This window comes from Stegostoma tigrinum, chromosome 6, assembly GCF_030684315.1.
Source record: "Stegostoma tigrinum isolate sSteTig4 chromosome 6, sSteTig4.hap1, whole genome shotgun sequence".
NCBI lineage: Eukaryota > Metazoa > Chordata > Chondrichthyes > Orectolobiformes > Stegostomatidae > Stegostoma > Stegostoma tigrinum.
Window position 1 is genome coordinate 100,484,566 of NC_081359.1, and position 13,569 is coordinate 100,498,134.

At 39.5% G+C, this 13,569-nt stretch overlaps 1 protein-coding gene across 2 annotated transcripts; it reads right to left on the reverse strand.

Moving 5' to 3' along the window:
• Window positions 1-1,387: 1,387 nt before the first annotated feature.
• Window positions 1,388-12,440, reverse strand: LOC125453550 (P2Y purinoceptor 8-like). 2 transcript variants are annotated; one of them, XM_048533296.2, is made up of 2 exons: window positions 12,411-12,440; window positions 1,388-3,743 (listed from the first exon to the last, which is right to left on the reverse strand). In XM_048533296.2, exon 2 carries the CDS (start codon window positions 3,720-3,722, stop codon window positions 2,778-2,780), a length of 945 nt encoding a protein of 314 aa, XP_048389253.1. In that variant the 5' UTR covers window positions 3,723-3,743; window positions 12,411-12,440; the 3' UTR covers window positions 1,388-2,777. The 2 variants fall into 2 exon arrangements, with proteins under 2 accessions (XP_048389253.1, XP_048389252.1); XM_048533295.2 differs by lacking the exon at window positions 12,411-12,440 and adding an exon at window positions 4,173-4,233.
• Between the last annotated feature and the right edge of the window lie 1,129 nt (window positions 12,441-13,569).

The window sequence follows — 13,569 nt, forward strand, 5'->3', positions numbered from 1 at the left end:
CGGCTAACGTAAGAAATAGACTGCAGAACAAATTGTGAAATTCTACATGTGAGAAATCACAGAGAGCATGAGCTGTTGAGAGTAGGCAGGGAAATGGAGTGTGGCAGTATGTAGGGAATATAACAGTGCCCATCTAACCAATCTCATGCAAAGCAAAGTTACAAGCATATCTGGTTTGTGGGCAGTGGCTGGCCACAGAGACTCCAATTACAAAATGATGAGATGTTCTGTGGGGTTTGTTAGCCTTGTGTGTCCCTCAGCAAGATCCAACCAGGATATGATGGTGCATGTTCCATATGCCATAAACATGAGTTTCATAACATTTCAACACTTCCTCAACCTTAAAGAAAAACATCACGAACTTGATATCATAATAAAAGGAAACAGATGATACAATATCTTCATGTGATTCCTCCGAAATGGCATTGGTGATTAAGTCACGTGTAAAATAAGGTCAACTCAAGTGAAAAATATGTGGCGTCATAAGAATAACTATCATATTAAAGTTAGAACAGTCATAACAAACGTACAACTGCAAATCCCCATCTAAAAAAACTGTGAGGGTGTCTTCACATGTGCAGGAATGGTTAAAAACATAGCTCACTACCATCTCAGTAAGAGCATTGAGAGAAGGTCAATAAGTGTGCCTTAGCACCTTCGTCCCATGAATGAATATAAGAAAATCATTAACTTTAAAACTACTTTTTTAACCCTTCACTGTTAGGATATTTTGCTGTGTGTTTTGGGTCTGCCATTCTTTTCCACTTAACTGACTAGAAGATCATTGAATGAAATTCATGCCTTTGTTCTCTTTTGTCATCAGTTAGTGGTTTTTTTGTGCCTTTATTGATGCAATTCTGAGGCTGTCTAATTAGAATTCTATTGCGAAGATCTGCGTTTCTGAATAAAAGGTCTCCCACTGAAATGTGAAGGAAAGTTGATGATCTCAGATTATAAACTGAACCTTCATGAGTTTAGTCATGCAGACTATCAGCATCATTGTTGAACATCATAACCAACTGCAGGGGTTTTCTTTATACCATTCTAACTTATTCTCCAGGATTAGAACAAGTCACATTGAAAAGAAAAAAATGTAATGTCACTCAAAAACTCCTGTTGATAGTTGGTCACTTTTTGTAATTTACCAATTATAATTTTTTTAGGAACTGCATTTTGTAATGGTGGACCATCATACAATTAATAAATATGCGGAAACAACATTTCGAAGTGACTTTACAACAGCCATCATGTGATGCCTGACCTAGTTAATACTACTGTCGTTTAACATCATCTCATGCCTTTTAGAAATATCTACAGCTGCTTGTTTGAAACATTCTGACTATTGTCAAGTTGATTGACAAAAGGACCACTGAACTGGCAACATCCTGCAAACAGCAATAAGAAGAAAGACCGGTTAATCTGATTTCTTTTAATGGAATTTACTAAGGATGGAATAACATTGAGGATATTCCCACTTTTCCACAAAGAGTGCAGTAGGAGCCTTAACATCCTCACGAACAGGAAAAAGGGATCTGCTGAAACAGTGGAATGTAGGAACATAGGAGCAAAAGCAGGCATTCAGTCCCTCAAGCCTGTTCCACCATTCAACGTGATTGTGGCTGATCTGTGACCTAACCCGGCTTTGACCCATATCACTTAATATCTTTACTTCACAAAGATTTATTTATCTCCAAGTTAAAATTAACTACTGATCCAACATCCACTGCCATTTGTGGAGGACGAAGCTCCAAATCTTTACTGACCTTTGTGTGTAGAAGCACTTCCTAACATTTCTTCTGAACAGTCTGGCCTTAATTTTTAGACTTTGCTTTCACTTCTTGAATCTCAAAGCAGAGGAAATGGTTTACTTTCATCTACCCTTCCTGACAATTCCTCTTGAAGACTTCAATCAGGTCATCTCTTAACCTTCTAAATTCTAAAGAAAATATAGAAACAATGGAATAGGATCAGGAGAATGCTATTCAGCGCTCTGAGCCTACTCAGAATGATCATAGCTGATCCTCTGTCTCAATGTCATGTTCCTCCTTTCTCGCCATTTCCCCTGATGCTTTTGTAATCCTTTCCCTGATTATAAAGAATATATAGAATGTGTATTTCGAACAGGAACTCTGATGACGTAGCTCTCTTTGATGATATAGTCACAGTGTTCAGCGTGAGGAAGGATTCAAAATCAAAGTTACTAAACTAGCCACACTAATACCTACACCAACCAGTAAATTAAATGAATGCTTGTTTCTTTTCATTTCTTTGCCAGTATTCTCACTTTCGGAACACATCAGGATGTCTCTTGTTCAAGAACTGACTCAGTGTTTCTGAGTTTAGACAATAGTAGATTATTCTTCATGGATCCCAGATCCATATTTGATCCTATTAACATAGTAGGGTGAAGCAGGGGTTGGTGGGGGAAAGTGAGGAAGTTAGTTGAGGGAGAGGTTTGGTGTTGGTGGCGTGGGTACTTTCCATTCTGTGATATGGAACAATAAATCATGAGTAAAAAATCTTTCCTTATACTTCTTTCCCTAATCCACTGAACTTGAGGCCAATTATAGTACAGTGGACTGACCAATTCAATGGGCTGAAAGTAGAGCAAGATCCTACTGAGTCTTCATGGCACAGTTATAGGTGTTTAACATGTCAGGAATATCTTTGGGATTTATTTTTGCATTTTCTTGAATAGTGGCTGCGGTCCCTTGACAAATCCAGTTATTTTACAAATTCCATCAGTCTCCACCAGACCAGTCTCAGTGTCGGAAACTCTAATGTGTCGTTTGACTATATGACTGCCTTCTACCTATTAAACGTTGGAAAAGGTTTTGGAAGTCTGTTGAAGCGAAATAGAAAATAAAAGGGTTGAGACAACTGTTCAAACAGCTTAGTGACAGGGTCAGCTTGTAGGCTGTGTAGCACCCTGTGTCATACAGAAGTCTCTGTATAATGTGAATGAAGAGGGTTATGTTGTTGGGGGCAAAGCATGTGACAAAGACTAAGAGCACAGTAATGGCTAAATAAGTAGCTCGCTTTTTCCGCTCACTGTGAGTAGTTTGGGAGAGCTTCAGTATTACTAGTGTGTAGCATAAGACGGTAATGGTAAATGGGATCAGAAACAGCAACACAAACAGAGTGAAGAGGAACAGACCCCATGCATTCATGGTGGGAAGCATGTCCCTTTTAAGAACATCAAAGCATGTTGTAATGTTGAGTGGCTGGACGTCAAATGTTAAATCACTGTATTCCAAGGGTAATAAAACAATGATTAAAATTATCCAAATCCCAAAACAGATAGTCACTGCATGTGGTCTTTTCCACCCTCGTGTGTACCAGATTGGGTGTGCCACCCCAACATAGCGTTCAACACTGATGCAAGTCATTGTCAAAATGGAACAGTACATATTGACATAAAACAAGGTGGTTACAAATGTACACAGGCTCTTGCCAAAGGCCCAGTTATTTTCATTTAAGTGATATGCAATCTGGAATGGGAGGAAAAAGGCAAGCAGGATGTCAGCGATGGTCAAGTTGATCATGAAGGTGACCAAGGGAGTCTTTGGGTGTGTGTGGAAGCAAAGTAGCCAGAGGGAGATTCCATTCCCAGGCAAACTGATGAGGATGACGACAAGGTAAACCGTGGGGAGGGTGATTCTAACCAGAGCGCTGCCCAGCATTTCCAGGGTTTCTCCATCCAACGTTGTGTTCATCGCCATGTCTTGATGCCTTGTGCCTCACTGAAGAATTAGAAAGGGCTGTGATTGAGCCAGAGTGACAAAATGATGGGTGGCTTTTAACCAAGGAGTTAATCACAAAGTTAATCACACCCATAACCAACAGCCAATAAAAATGTGCCAATCATTAAATCCAGTCTAGTTGCTAAGGCACTGAGTAATATTTAGATTTGACCCTACAAACAAACTATCCCTCAGCAAACGGACAAAGTTACCTTTCGTCAGGTTAGACCTTGATAGTGAATGATGCCAGCTTGATGCCAGGACAAAATCATTGGACTGGGCTGAATATTGTGTTCTTTTGGCTCAACCAAAGTCCGAATTAAATCCAACTTCTCGTTGTGAGGCTGAGCAAGTTTTCCAATTTAAATTCAAAATGTTTTATTCTGTCGAAAGATAATTATGTCATATTTACTTTTGAACACTACTCACATTTCAGGCTGAAGCTATGGGTGACTTGATTTGCTGTTATGCCTTTTGCTATTAGCGTTTCTGAGCCAGGAACTAGGAAGGACACGTAGGTATGTCTAGATGACACTCCAGAAATGTCAATCTAAAAAATACCAAATTCGAAAATGTTGGAAAAGGTTTTGGAAATCCGTTGAAGCGAAATAGAAAATAAGTGGATTGAGACAACTGCACAAACAGCCTCTGCCATTATAAGGAGTGAAAATGTAAACATTTAATTTATTTTAATTTAATTCTTAAGATTAACTGTTAAAATGCAATTATTGGAATAGATAAAGGCCAATCAGAACCTTGAATCTATTCTGCTTTTCAGTCACATCATCATTGTTATTGTGCAAAAATCTTTCCATTGACACAATTACAATGCAGTTTAATGTATTTCCCTTCTCCCATAAAAAATAATTTATTGACAATTAACTGTTGTTTAATGAAGGCAGATTTTACCAATTCTTGTTAATTGCCACCAATGCCTACTTCCGTTTCCGCAACGTCGGGGCAGATTTATAACATCTGCCATATGAAGTGGGCTTGCGGAAGTCTAGAAAAAAAATCAAGCAATGACAAACATTGGGAAATCATGATTTTGCTTTGTTTGCAATATATCAATTTTGATCCCCCAATGCATTCTGAAACCTATGCCCTCCACCATGTAAAAAGGATTAAGGCAGCAGATACACTGGGGTACTTGCAAGTTCGCCTCTAAGCTATACACTATCCTCACTTGTTATAATGTCACCATTCCTTTATTGCTAGACCAAATTCTTTTCCTAATAGCACTGTACAAACAGTTCAAGAAAGCAGCATGCCATCACCTTCTCAATTAATGAGAGACAATAAATACTGGCCCACGCAGTGATGCCCACATCCTCGGAACGAGTGCTTAAAAGATACATTTTCCGTGTAGTTGCAGGAAGCTTCTTTCATTATTTTGAGTTTTTGTGTATTTTCCCCATCTTGTTAAATTTTATTGGCACTGCTGAGTCTCACCACCGGCATAATTGGTGGTGAATACAGCTGTGCATGACAATGCTCAAATCCATAAGCGGACAATGTTAGTTTGTTTCCCAGAGTTTAAACTGTGCTGACTTGACAATGTAGCAGTGTGTCTTGTTGGCTTTGTTTCCTGAAATATTGAGTGATTGGTCATCCAATAACCTTGGCCAGTAAGAAGTTCCCCTCCTCGTCAGCCTCTAATCTTATATTTAAACATAGTGTGTTGCACGTAAAATGTTTGGTTTGGGCTTCCAGCAAACAGCTGCAATTTAATTTGCTTTGTCATATGATTTCCAGCTGACAGTAAAAAGGGAACAAAACTTCAAAATGAAATAAAATTATACGGAAGAAGGATGAAAGAGAGTCGATATTGCATGATGTAGAAGTGGCAAGATGGGCAGAATGGTCCTTGTAGAACATAGAACAGTACAGCACAGAACAGGCCCTTCAGCCCACAATGTTGTGCCGACCATTGATCCTCATGTATGCACCCTCAAATTTCTGTGACCATATACATGTCCAGCAGTCTCTTAAATGACCCCAATGACCTTGCTTCCACAACTGCTGCTGGCAACGCATTCCATACTCTCACAACTCTCTGCGTAAAGAACCTGCCTCTGACATCCCCTCTATACTTTCCACCAACCAGCTTAAAACTATGACCCCTCGTGCTAGCCATTTCTGCCCTGGGAAATAGTCTCTGGCTATCAACTCTATCTATGCCTCTCATTATCTTGTATACCTCAATTAGGTCCCCTCTCCTCCTCCTTTTCTCCAATGAAAAGAGACCGAGCTCAGTCAACCTCTCCTTGTGTGCTTTCTAATACCGTGATTCAATGGCACGTAATGTTTGGAGAATCTTACTGAGATTGTTTTTAACTGTGGGCCTTATGTGGCCCTGGTCGCTGTTATGTTCATAAGCTGTGATCTTTCTAAAGCTGAAGATGCAGCCTCCATGATGCCTGTTCTAATTCAGGATGTCGATCTGTTTGTGCAGAATCAGAGCACCAGTGTTTGTGGGCTATAGGTAACCTCAACAGGAGGTATGGGCTCAGCCAGAGTTAGTGGGAGATGGTGAAAGTTCCTGATCAAGATGCACGGGTTCTCGGAAGACTTTTAAAATTGTTGAAACTGTATGTGGCCTTAGCTGTGTAGTTGAGTTGCCAAACTGACCCACACCTGACAGACATGTCTAGCTATTCTCTCTCCGAAACCACCTCTGCACAGCTTCTCAGTTTCTGGTGATTGTTTCCGCTTGTTAGTGAGTTCAGAGCTAAGGAACGCATAAGTAACTTAGCCAGTTACATGTCAAATAGCAAATTTCAAAACAATTTGCAGATACGTAGGAAATAAAATTAGTTTCCTTGGAAATGGAATTGACATGGTTAAGGAGACATTAGAAAGAAGGGAAGAGAGTGATCCTGGAATCTGGTTGGAGTATGTCAGTGGAATGGGGGAAATAAAAATCTGGCAAAGGGAAGCTGGAATGAATGACCAGTTTTTGAATTTCTGGCAATGGTGATACTACATTGGAAATAGATCTGAGAGCAATCTAATGATGAAATCGAAGAAGTTCTCTAAGGATAGTTCCGAAATTGAGCAAGAACTGCACTCAAGCTGTAAAAATGCATTCTTATTTAAGATGCAGTCCAATTTCCTCTTCAGTGTTACTGCCAAATCTGCTTTCAGCACCCTCTTAGACAGTGGATTTCAGACCACAATGATTTACAGAGCACACAAGGAGTTGCCTGGATAAATGTAACTCCAGCAACACTCCAGAAGCTTGATATTATTGAGGGTAAAGAAGTTTTGCATAACTGAAACTTAACATCCCTTAATCCCATTGACCTGCAAACTAACATTTTGTGACACATGCATTGGACCACCTAAATCCAACAGCACCTTGGAACACCCATTAAAGTAAAAATCTGTATTCATTACTCTTCCTGTCAACATGAACAGCTTCACATTTTCACAATTATTCTCTTTCTGTTGAATTTTTGCCAATTCATTCAAACTATCTATTTCATCATAGGATGAAATTGCTGAAGAAACTCAGCAGGCATGGCAGCATCCATTAAGAGTAAACAGAGTTAACATTTCAAATCCAGTGACCAGTCCAGAACAGTCCTGAAGAAGGGTCATTGGACTTGTAATATTAACTCTACTTTCTCTCCCAGATGCTGTGAAATCTGCTGAGTTTCTTCAGCAATTTCTGTTTTTGTTCTCTGGACAAGATACTTTCCTATTTATCTTTGTGACAACTGCAAATTTTGTAACCACAACTTTCATCCCCTTTTTTTAAAGTAATTGATGGAAATTTTAAAAACCTAGATCTCAGCACAGGACTTTACTCACTATTTCCCGCCAATCAGAGATCAATCTGGACTTGCATGCTATCAGTTTTCTGCCAACTAGCCAATCTTCAATTTTTGTTAATGTTATTCCTTCCACATGAATTCTTACATTTCCCACCACCCTCTCATTTTTCATGTGGCACCTTGTTAAAATGCCTTCTAAAAACCTAGGTATAGTACATTTACAGATTCCCCATGATCCACAGTTGGTGTAGCAATAAAAGCCAGCATTGTCATTGATGCCTTAATCCCATGAATAAACTTTAAAAAGTGTGTTTATTTGTTCCAATTTTAATTTTCAACAACTTGCCTCTCTGTATTCTCTGAGCTCATTTTCAATTCACAGCTAACTTGCCTAACCTGTGGTTCAGCGGTTGTGATAATGCTCTCAAGGAAGAAGCACAAGATCCATGCTAGAGGAATGCTGTTCTGGAGGAGGTTTTATCTTTCACATGAGATGTTACACTGAGGCCCTGTCTTCTCCGGCAGTTTAAATTATGCATTCTTATTCTCTTTCTTTGTCTTTCTTATACCTTTCCACATTCCTCATGTATTCCGCCTAAGATTGTCATTTGTCAACATTTCTCCCTGTTTCAGTCAAACTTTTATTTCCTTTGTTATCCAGGGATGTTCTAATTTTGCATGATGCAGTTTTACTCCTTACACATAAATGTTTTGTTTTTATGTGAATTACTTTTTCTTTGTAGGACCGATATTGCTTATTCTTTGTTTACCCAATAAATATTTGTTACTTTTTTTTCAAATGATTAAAGCTGTTTCTTTTTCTTTCTCCCCTTCTCTCTCCTTTTCTGTAACCAAATTTCAAGCAACGACATTGTGGCCACTTGTTTTGTTTGCTTAGGAACATATTGGTCTGAAATTTTGCTCATAAATCATGCACAAGGAAAGTCCTGACTCTGCAAACCTGATAAGGGAATTATGTTTTGGATGGTGGGGAGAGGAGTTTTGTGGGGGGTAGTTGTAGAGCAATTGGTGAGCACAGAGGCAGTTACAGGACTTTGTTGAGCACGGAAGCAGTCTGTGGGAAACATGGACCATAGTATTCATTGTTAAAAAGCAATAATGTCAAAAATATCTATCATGCTCTTATGGCTCCCACCCCTCAACCCCACAAGCACACACACCACGTTGTGACAATGCATACTGGCTCATACTCCTACTAATGCTGTTCATTGCTTTTCACACTCTCCACGCCACCTCATGTCCACATCTATATCCCATGGCTCTCATATCCCTTTTCCCAATTAACTTATTTCCAACCACACCTATGGTCCTCATCCCCTCAATGCCAACTTGTACCCCTTCATCCAAAACAATTGCTCCTCACACTATGCCAACAAATGCCCTCCTTCCATCCCTATGGCATTTTATATCCTCCATACCAACCTATGCCTGTCCATTCACTGCCATGTTCTTTTTTATCTTCTAAGTCAACTTTGCACCTTCACATTCCATGATGTCTCACAAAACATCCACCACAGACAGAGCTCAATACCCATGCTGAGACATATTGACAATGCTCTACATTTCTAAAGAGTCTATTGATGAAATACAAAATGTTTGAATTCCCTTCTGAAGGCATTTTGGGTCAACCCACAGCACAAGGGCTACTGTGGTCCGAGAAAGAAGCTCAAGGCAACTAGGGATTGGCACTAAATATGAACCAGTGATGCCCACATCCCAAAAGTTAGAAAAAATAGTTCAGCATTTAAAAGAAAAGCTCTCCTTCACTAAAAATAGACCAAGACATTTCACCTCATCTGTGTGCATACTTATAAAAACAAGCAATTGTCTTTCTAGCCCTACATCCAACACTTTAGAAGTCTTTTGAGCTGCAAATCAAACTGTGAAATGACAGGCACTGCACTTTATTAATGATAGATTGTGAAAATTCTGTTATGATAGCTGGGAGACACTGTCAATCAACACAATAGAATATTTGACACTTATTTTGAAGTTTGCCAGTTCTCTTAGCAGCTTGACAGTTCCGATGAAAGTGACATTTCCAATCACTGTATACACTTTTTACACAAACCTGTGTCTATTTTGTATCAATGATATGGAGGTGGCAGAGTTGGACTGGGGTGGACAAATTCAGAAGTCACACAAAGCTAAGTTATAGTCCAACAGGTTCATTTGAAATTGTAATCTTGCGGAGTGTAGCACCTTCATCAGGTAAAGTGAGACAGAAACACACAGAACACAGAATTTATTGGCAGAGAGAGATCGAGGGCAGAGAGATCAAAAGACCATACAACGAATTATTTCCAGTCCATATTAACCCTTCCTTCATATTCATTTTCCTTCCAGTTTAGGTAAAGTAAACTGAAGTCCATCCCTATTCTTCTAAGATTTAATTCGCAAACCTGACCATGTTTTAGCATGTTTAAGCCTCTGACATAGATATGTAACACAGTGCCATGTCATAACTTGTGCTTACAGTTCACCAGACTTATTTGCAGTACATTAATATACCTGCATTCCAAAACCACGCTAATACTTGTCTGTGTTTTTCCCTCCGACCCATTGCGACTCCTTCTACATAATTCTGTATTCTATTATCACTTGCATTCCTCTTTTGATAGATTGGGTGAGCAACAAACTGACCTTGTTTTCAAATCCCAGAAGCGCTTTATTTTTCTTGCAGCCTTCTCCAGCCTGAGAACTTTGCCTCACCTCGAATTTTGAACTCATGAACATCTTTGGTTTTCACCACCCTCTTCATTACTGGCTCAGATGTCAGAGTTAACAGAGTTAACTTTTTGATTCCAGTGACCCTTCATCATAACTTCTCAACTCCTGAAGAAAAGTCATTAGACTTGAAATTTTAACTTTGCTGTCTCTCCAGAGATGCTGTCAGACCTGCTGAGCTTCTCCAGCACTTTCTGTTTTCGTTCTCTCCACAAGATACTTTCTTATCTACCGTTGTGTCATCTGCAAATTTTGCAATCATGACTTGCATCGTTTTTATCAAAGTCATTAATAGAAATTGTAAAAGTCCCCAGGACAAATTCTGTTTCTTTTTGAGTAAAAAAAGGATTTACTGTATTTCTTATCAGATTACCTTGTAACTGTGTATATTAAACAATTCTTACTGAATTAATTTGTAAATGTGTACATTAAACAATGTATCATATTTATATTAAAGTATAACCAGAAGTCACACAACACTGGGTTATAGTCCAACAGGCTTATTTGTAACCAAAAGCTTTCGAAGTGCTGCCCAGTTGTCAGGGGATGTCACCTGTTGGACTATAACCTGGCATTGTCTGACTTCTGACTTTGTCTGTCTAATCCAATACTTACACCTCCATATCATATTAAAACATAAGTAAGTTCTATAGTTTCATAGCAAGTGGCAATGTATACTTTATCAAACTCCATTATAATTTAAACAACTGCAATCAGGTCATTTTTCAATCTTTTCTTATTAAGAGATAACATTTCCAGTGTGTAAGCTTTTCTTGATAACTATATCCTTTCCATTCTTGCTAACTTCGTAGATATTTTAACACAACCTTTGATGCCCCTATCGATTTTTCAATAGTATAGAGACAAGAATTTTGTTCTCTACGCCAACTCTGCTGTGCAACCACCTGGAAAATATCATTTCCAGTGTAAAACCATATCAAAGAGCCACGTAAAAACAAAATAGTGCTGCTAGTGGGAATCAGATATTAGATCACAGACCTGAAGTCTTAACTCTGAATCACTCTCCATTGACGCTGCAGACCTGCTGAGTAGTCCCAGCACTTTCTGGTTTAATCCAGTAATTGTTCTAACATAGTACATGGCCAGTCTGTTCATCGAGCCTCACTAGTCACCAGGAAGAAAAACTAAGCCAATCCCACTCCCCTGATTTGCCCATCAATTTGCCCAAGCAGGCCATTCAATCCATCAAGTCAACACCTTCTGAAGAGCTTCCAAGCCCCTTTAACCTTGCATTTTCTAATAGCTAACTCAACTTGCCTGCACATAATGGTGCAGTTTGGCATGACCACCCCATCTAATCTGCACATCTTTGGACTGTGGAAGGAAACCAGAGCACCTGGAGGAAACCCATGCAGAGAGATGGAGAATGTGCAAACTCCACACAGTCTCATGAGGCTGGAATCTAACCTGGAACTCTGACACTGTGGGGCAGTACTGCTATCCACTGAGCCACTGTACCATCCGGCTTTGAAAGCCATTAGTAAATCTGTCTCCATACCCTTCCTAAAACAACTCCTGAATGAACTGATTATGATATTCAGATAATTGAGTAAACCTCCAGGTACTATAATCCTGCACCAGAGTAAATAGTTTCTCTTTAACCACCCAACGAATCCTTTAATTGTTTTAAGCAGAATAATTAGATAAATGTTCAACTTTCTATACATGACAGAATTTCCTAATTAATGTAACCTGCTCTCAAAACTTAACTCATTAAGCCCTGAATTCCTTATCTACAGTGGGAAATCTGCTGATAACCATGTCTCAGCCGCTTTCCCACTGTTTTCTGAGACTCGTCCCTCAAGTTCACTCAAAGCTGTTTGTTGTAAAAATATGATTTACATCCCACCGAAAACAACTGGATTCTAATTGTGGTAATTTGCCTTTAGATTCAACGGACATCCCACAGAATAAACAGTGACTGAAGAGTTATAGATCAAAAACAAAGTTACATTTGAATCCCTTCTTATTGTATCTCCGGTTGTTAATTTGTTCATGCGGGATTTAGTTCTGAGCAATATTAGACAAAGTCCATTCAGGTCTCAGATTAATTGAAAGATACAGATAATTAGTGATACAACATAGTTATCAATGAATGAATAGCTGTTCTGCTGCTTACCTGAATCATGCTACCGTAAAGTGTGCTGGCTGCTAACATTTACTGTTTAGAACAAGGAGGGCACATGCCAGAGCAAAAAAAACCCACAGGAAATGACAGTGCAAACCGTACAATTTTCCTTATTGTGAAGTCAGTTGAATAACAAATCAAACAAGATTATAAAGCAGAATATTTGGTGTAAATATTTGTTTTGAGTCTATATTTCTCTCATACGAAGTCATAAACCTTGCTATTTACTTCAAGAAAAGGTAATTTTTACTCCCAAATTCTGCCTCTGCAGTATGAAACACACACCCACTCGATTTTATTCGGACCACTGATCTCATTATAGCCTCTGTCCAAGCATGGACAACAGAGCTAAAGTCTAGAGGTGAGGTGAGAATGTCTGTCCGTGACACCGAGACTGCAATCGGCATACTGTGGCATCGAGGAGTCCATGCAAAAGCTGGAGTCAATGAGAATAGTAGGGAAAACTCTCCACTGGTTTCTACAAGAAGAAGTACTGGGATTTAAGGAAATAAATTAGTTTGAATAAAGAAGGGATTTGAGTGGTCTGGCAGCCGTAAATGTAGATAAATTTCTAGTCAGGATGAAAAGTATCAGAGGCTTTTGAGTGAGGCAAGAGAGGAAAGAACAGGGTTTGGGCAATTATTTTCAGTTCTCTCTGGCCACAAGAGAGGTGCTAGGGGGCTGGAGGCTAAGCAGTATGCTAATGTAATTCAAGAAGGGAACATGGGATAAATCAAGAAACTACAGGCCAGTTAGTCTGACATCCGCAGTGGGGAAAGTATTGAAAGCAGTTCTAAGGGACAGAATTAATCCGCATTTGGAGAGGTTTTGTAAAACACTGGCTGTCGTGATTGAATATTTCAAAGGGGTGATCAGGCGTGTAAATGAGGGCTAATGGGAACTGCAGATGCTGGAGAATCCAAGATAACAAGGTGTGGAGCTGGATGAACACAGCAGGCCCAGCAGCATCTCAGGAGCACAAAAGCTGACGTTTCGGGCCTAGACCCTTCATCAGAGAGGGGGATGGGGTGAGGGAACTGGAATAAATAGGGAGAGAGGGGGAGGCGGACCGAAGATGGAGAGAAAAGAAGATAGGTGGAGAGGAGGGTATAGTTGAGGAGGTAGGGAGGGGATAGGTCAGTCCAGGGAA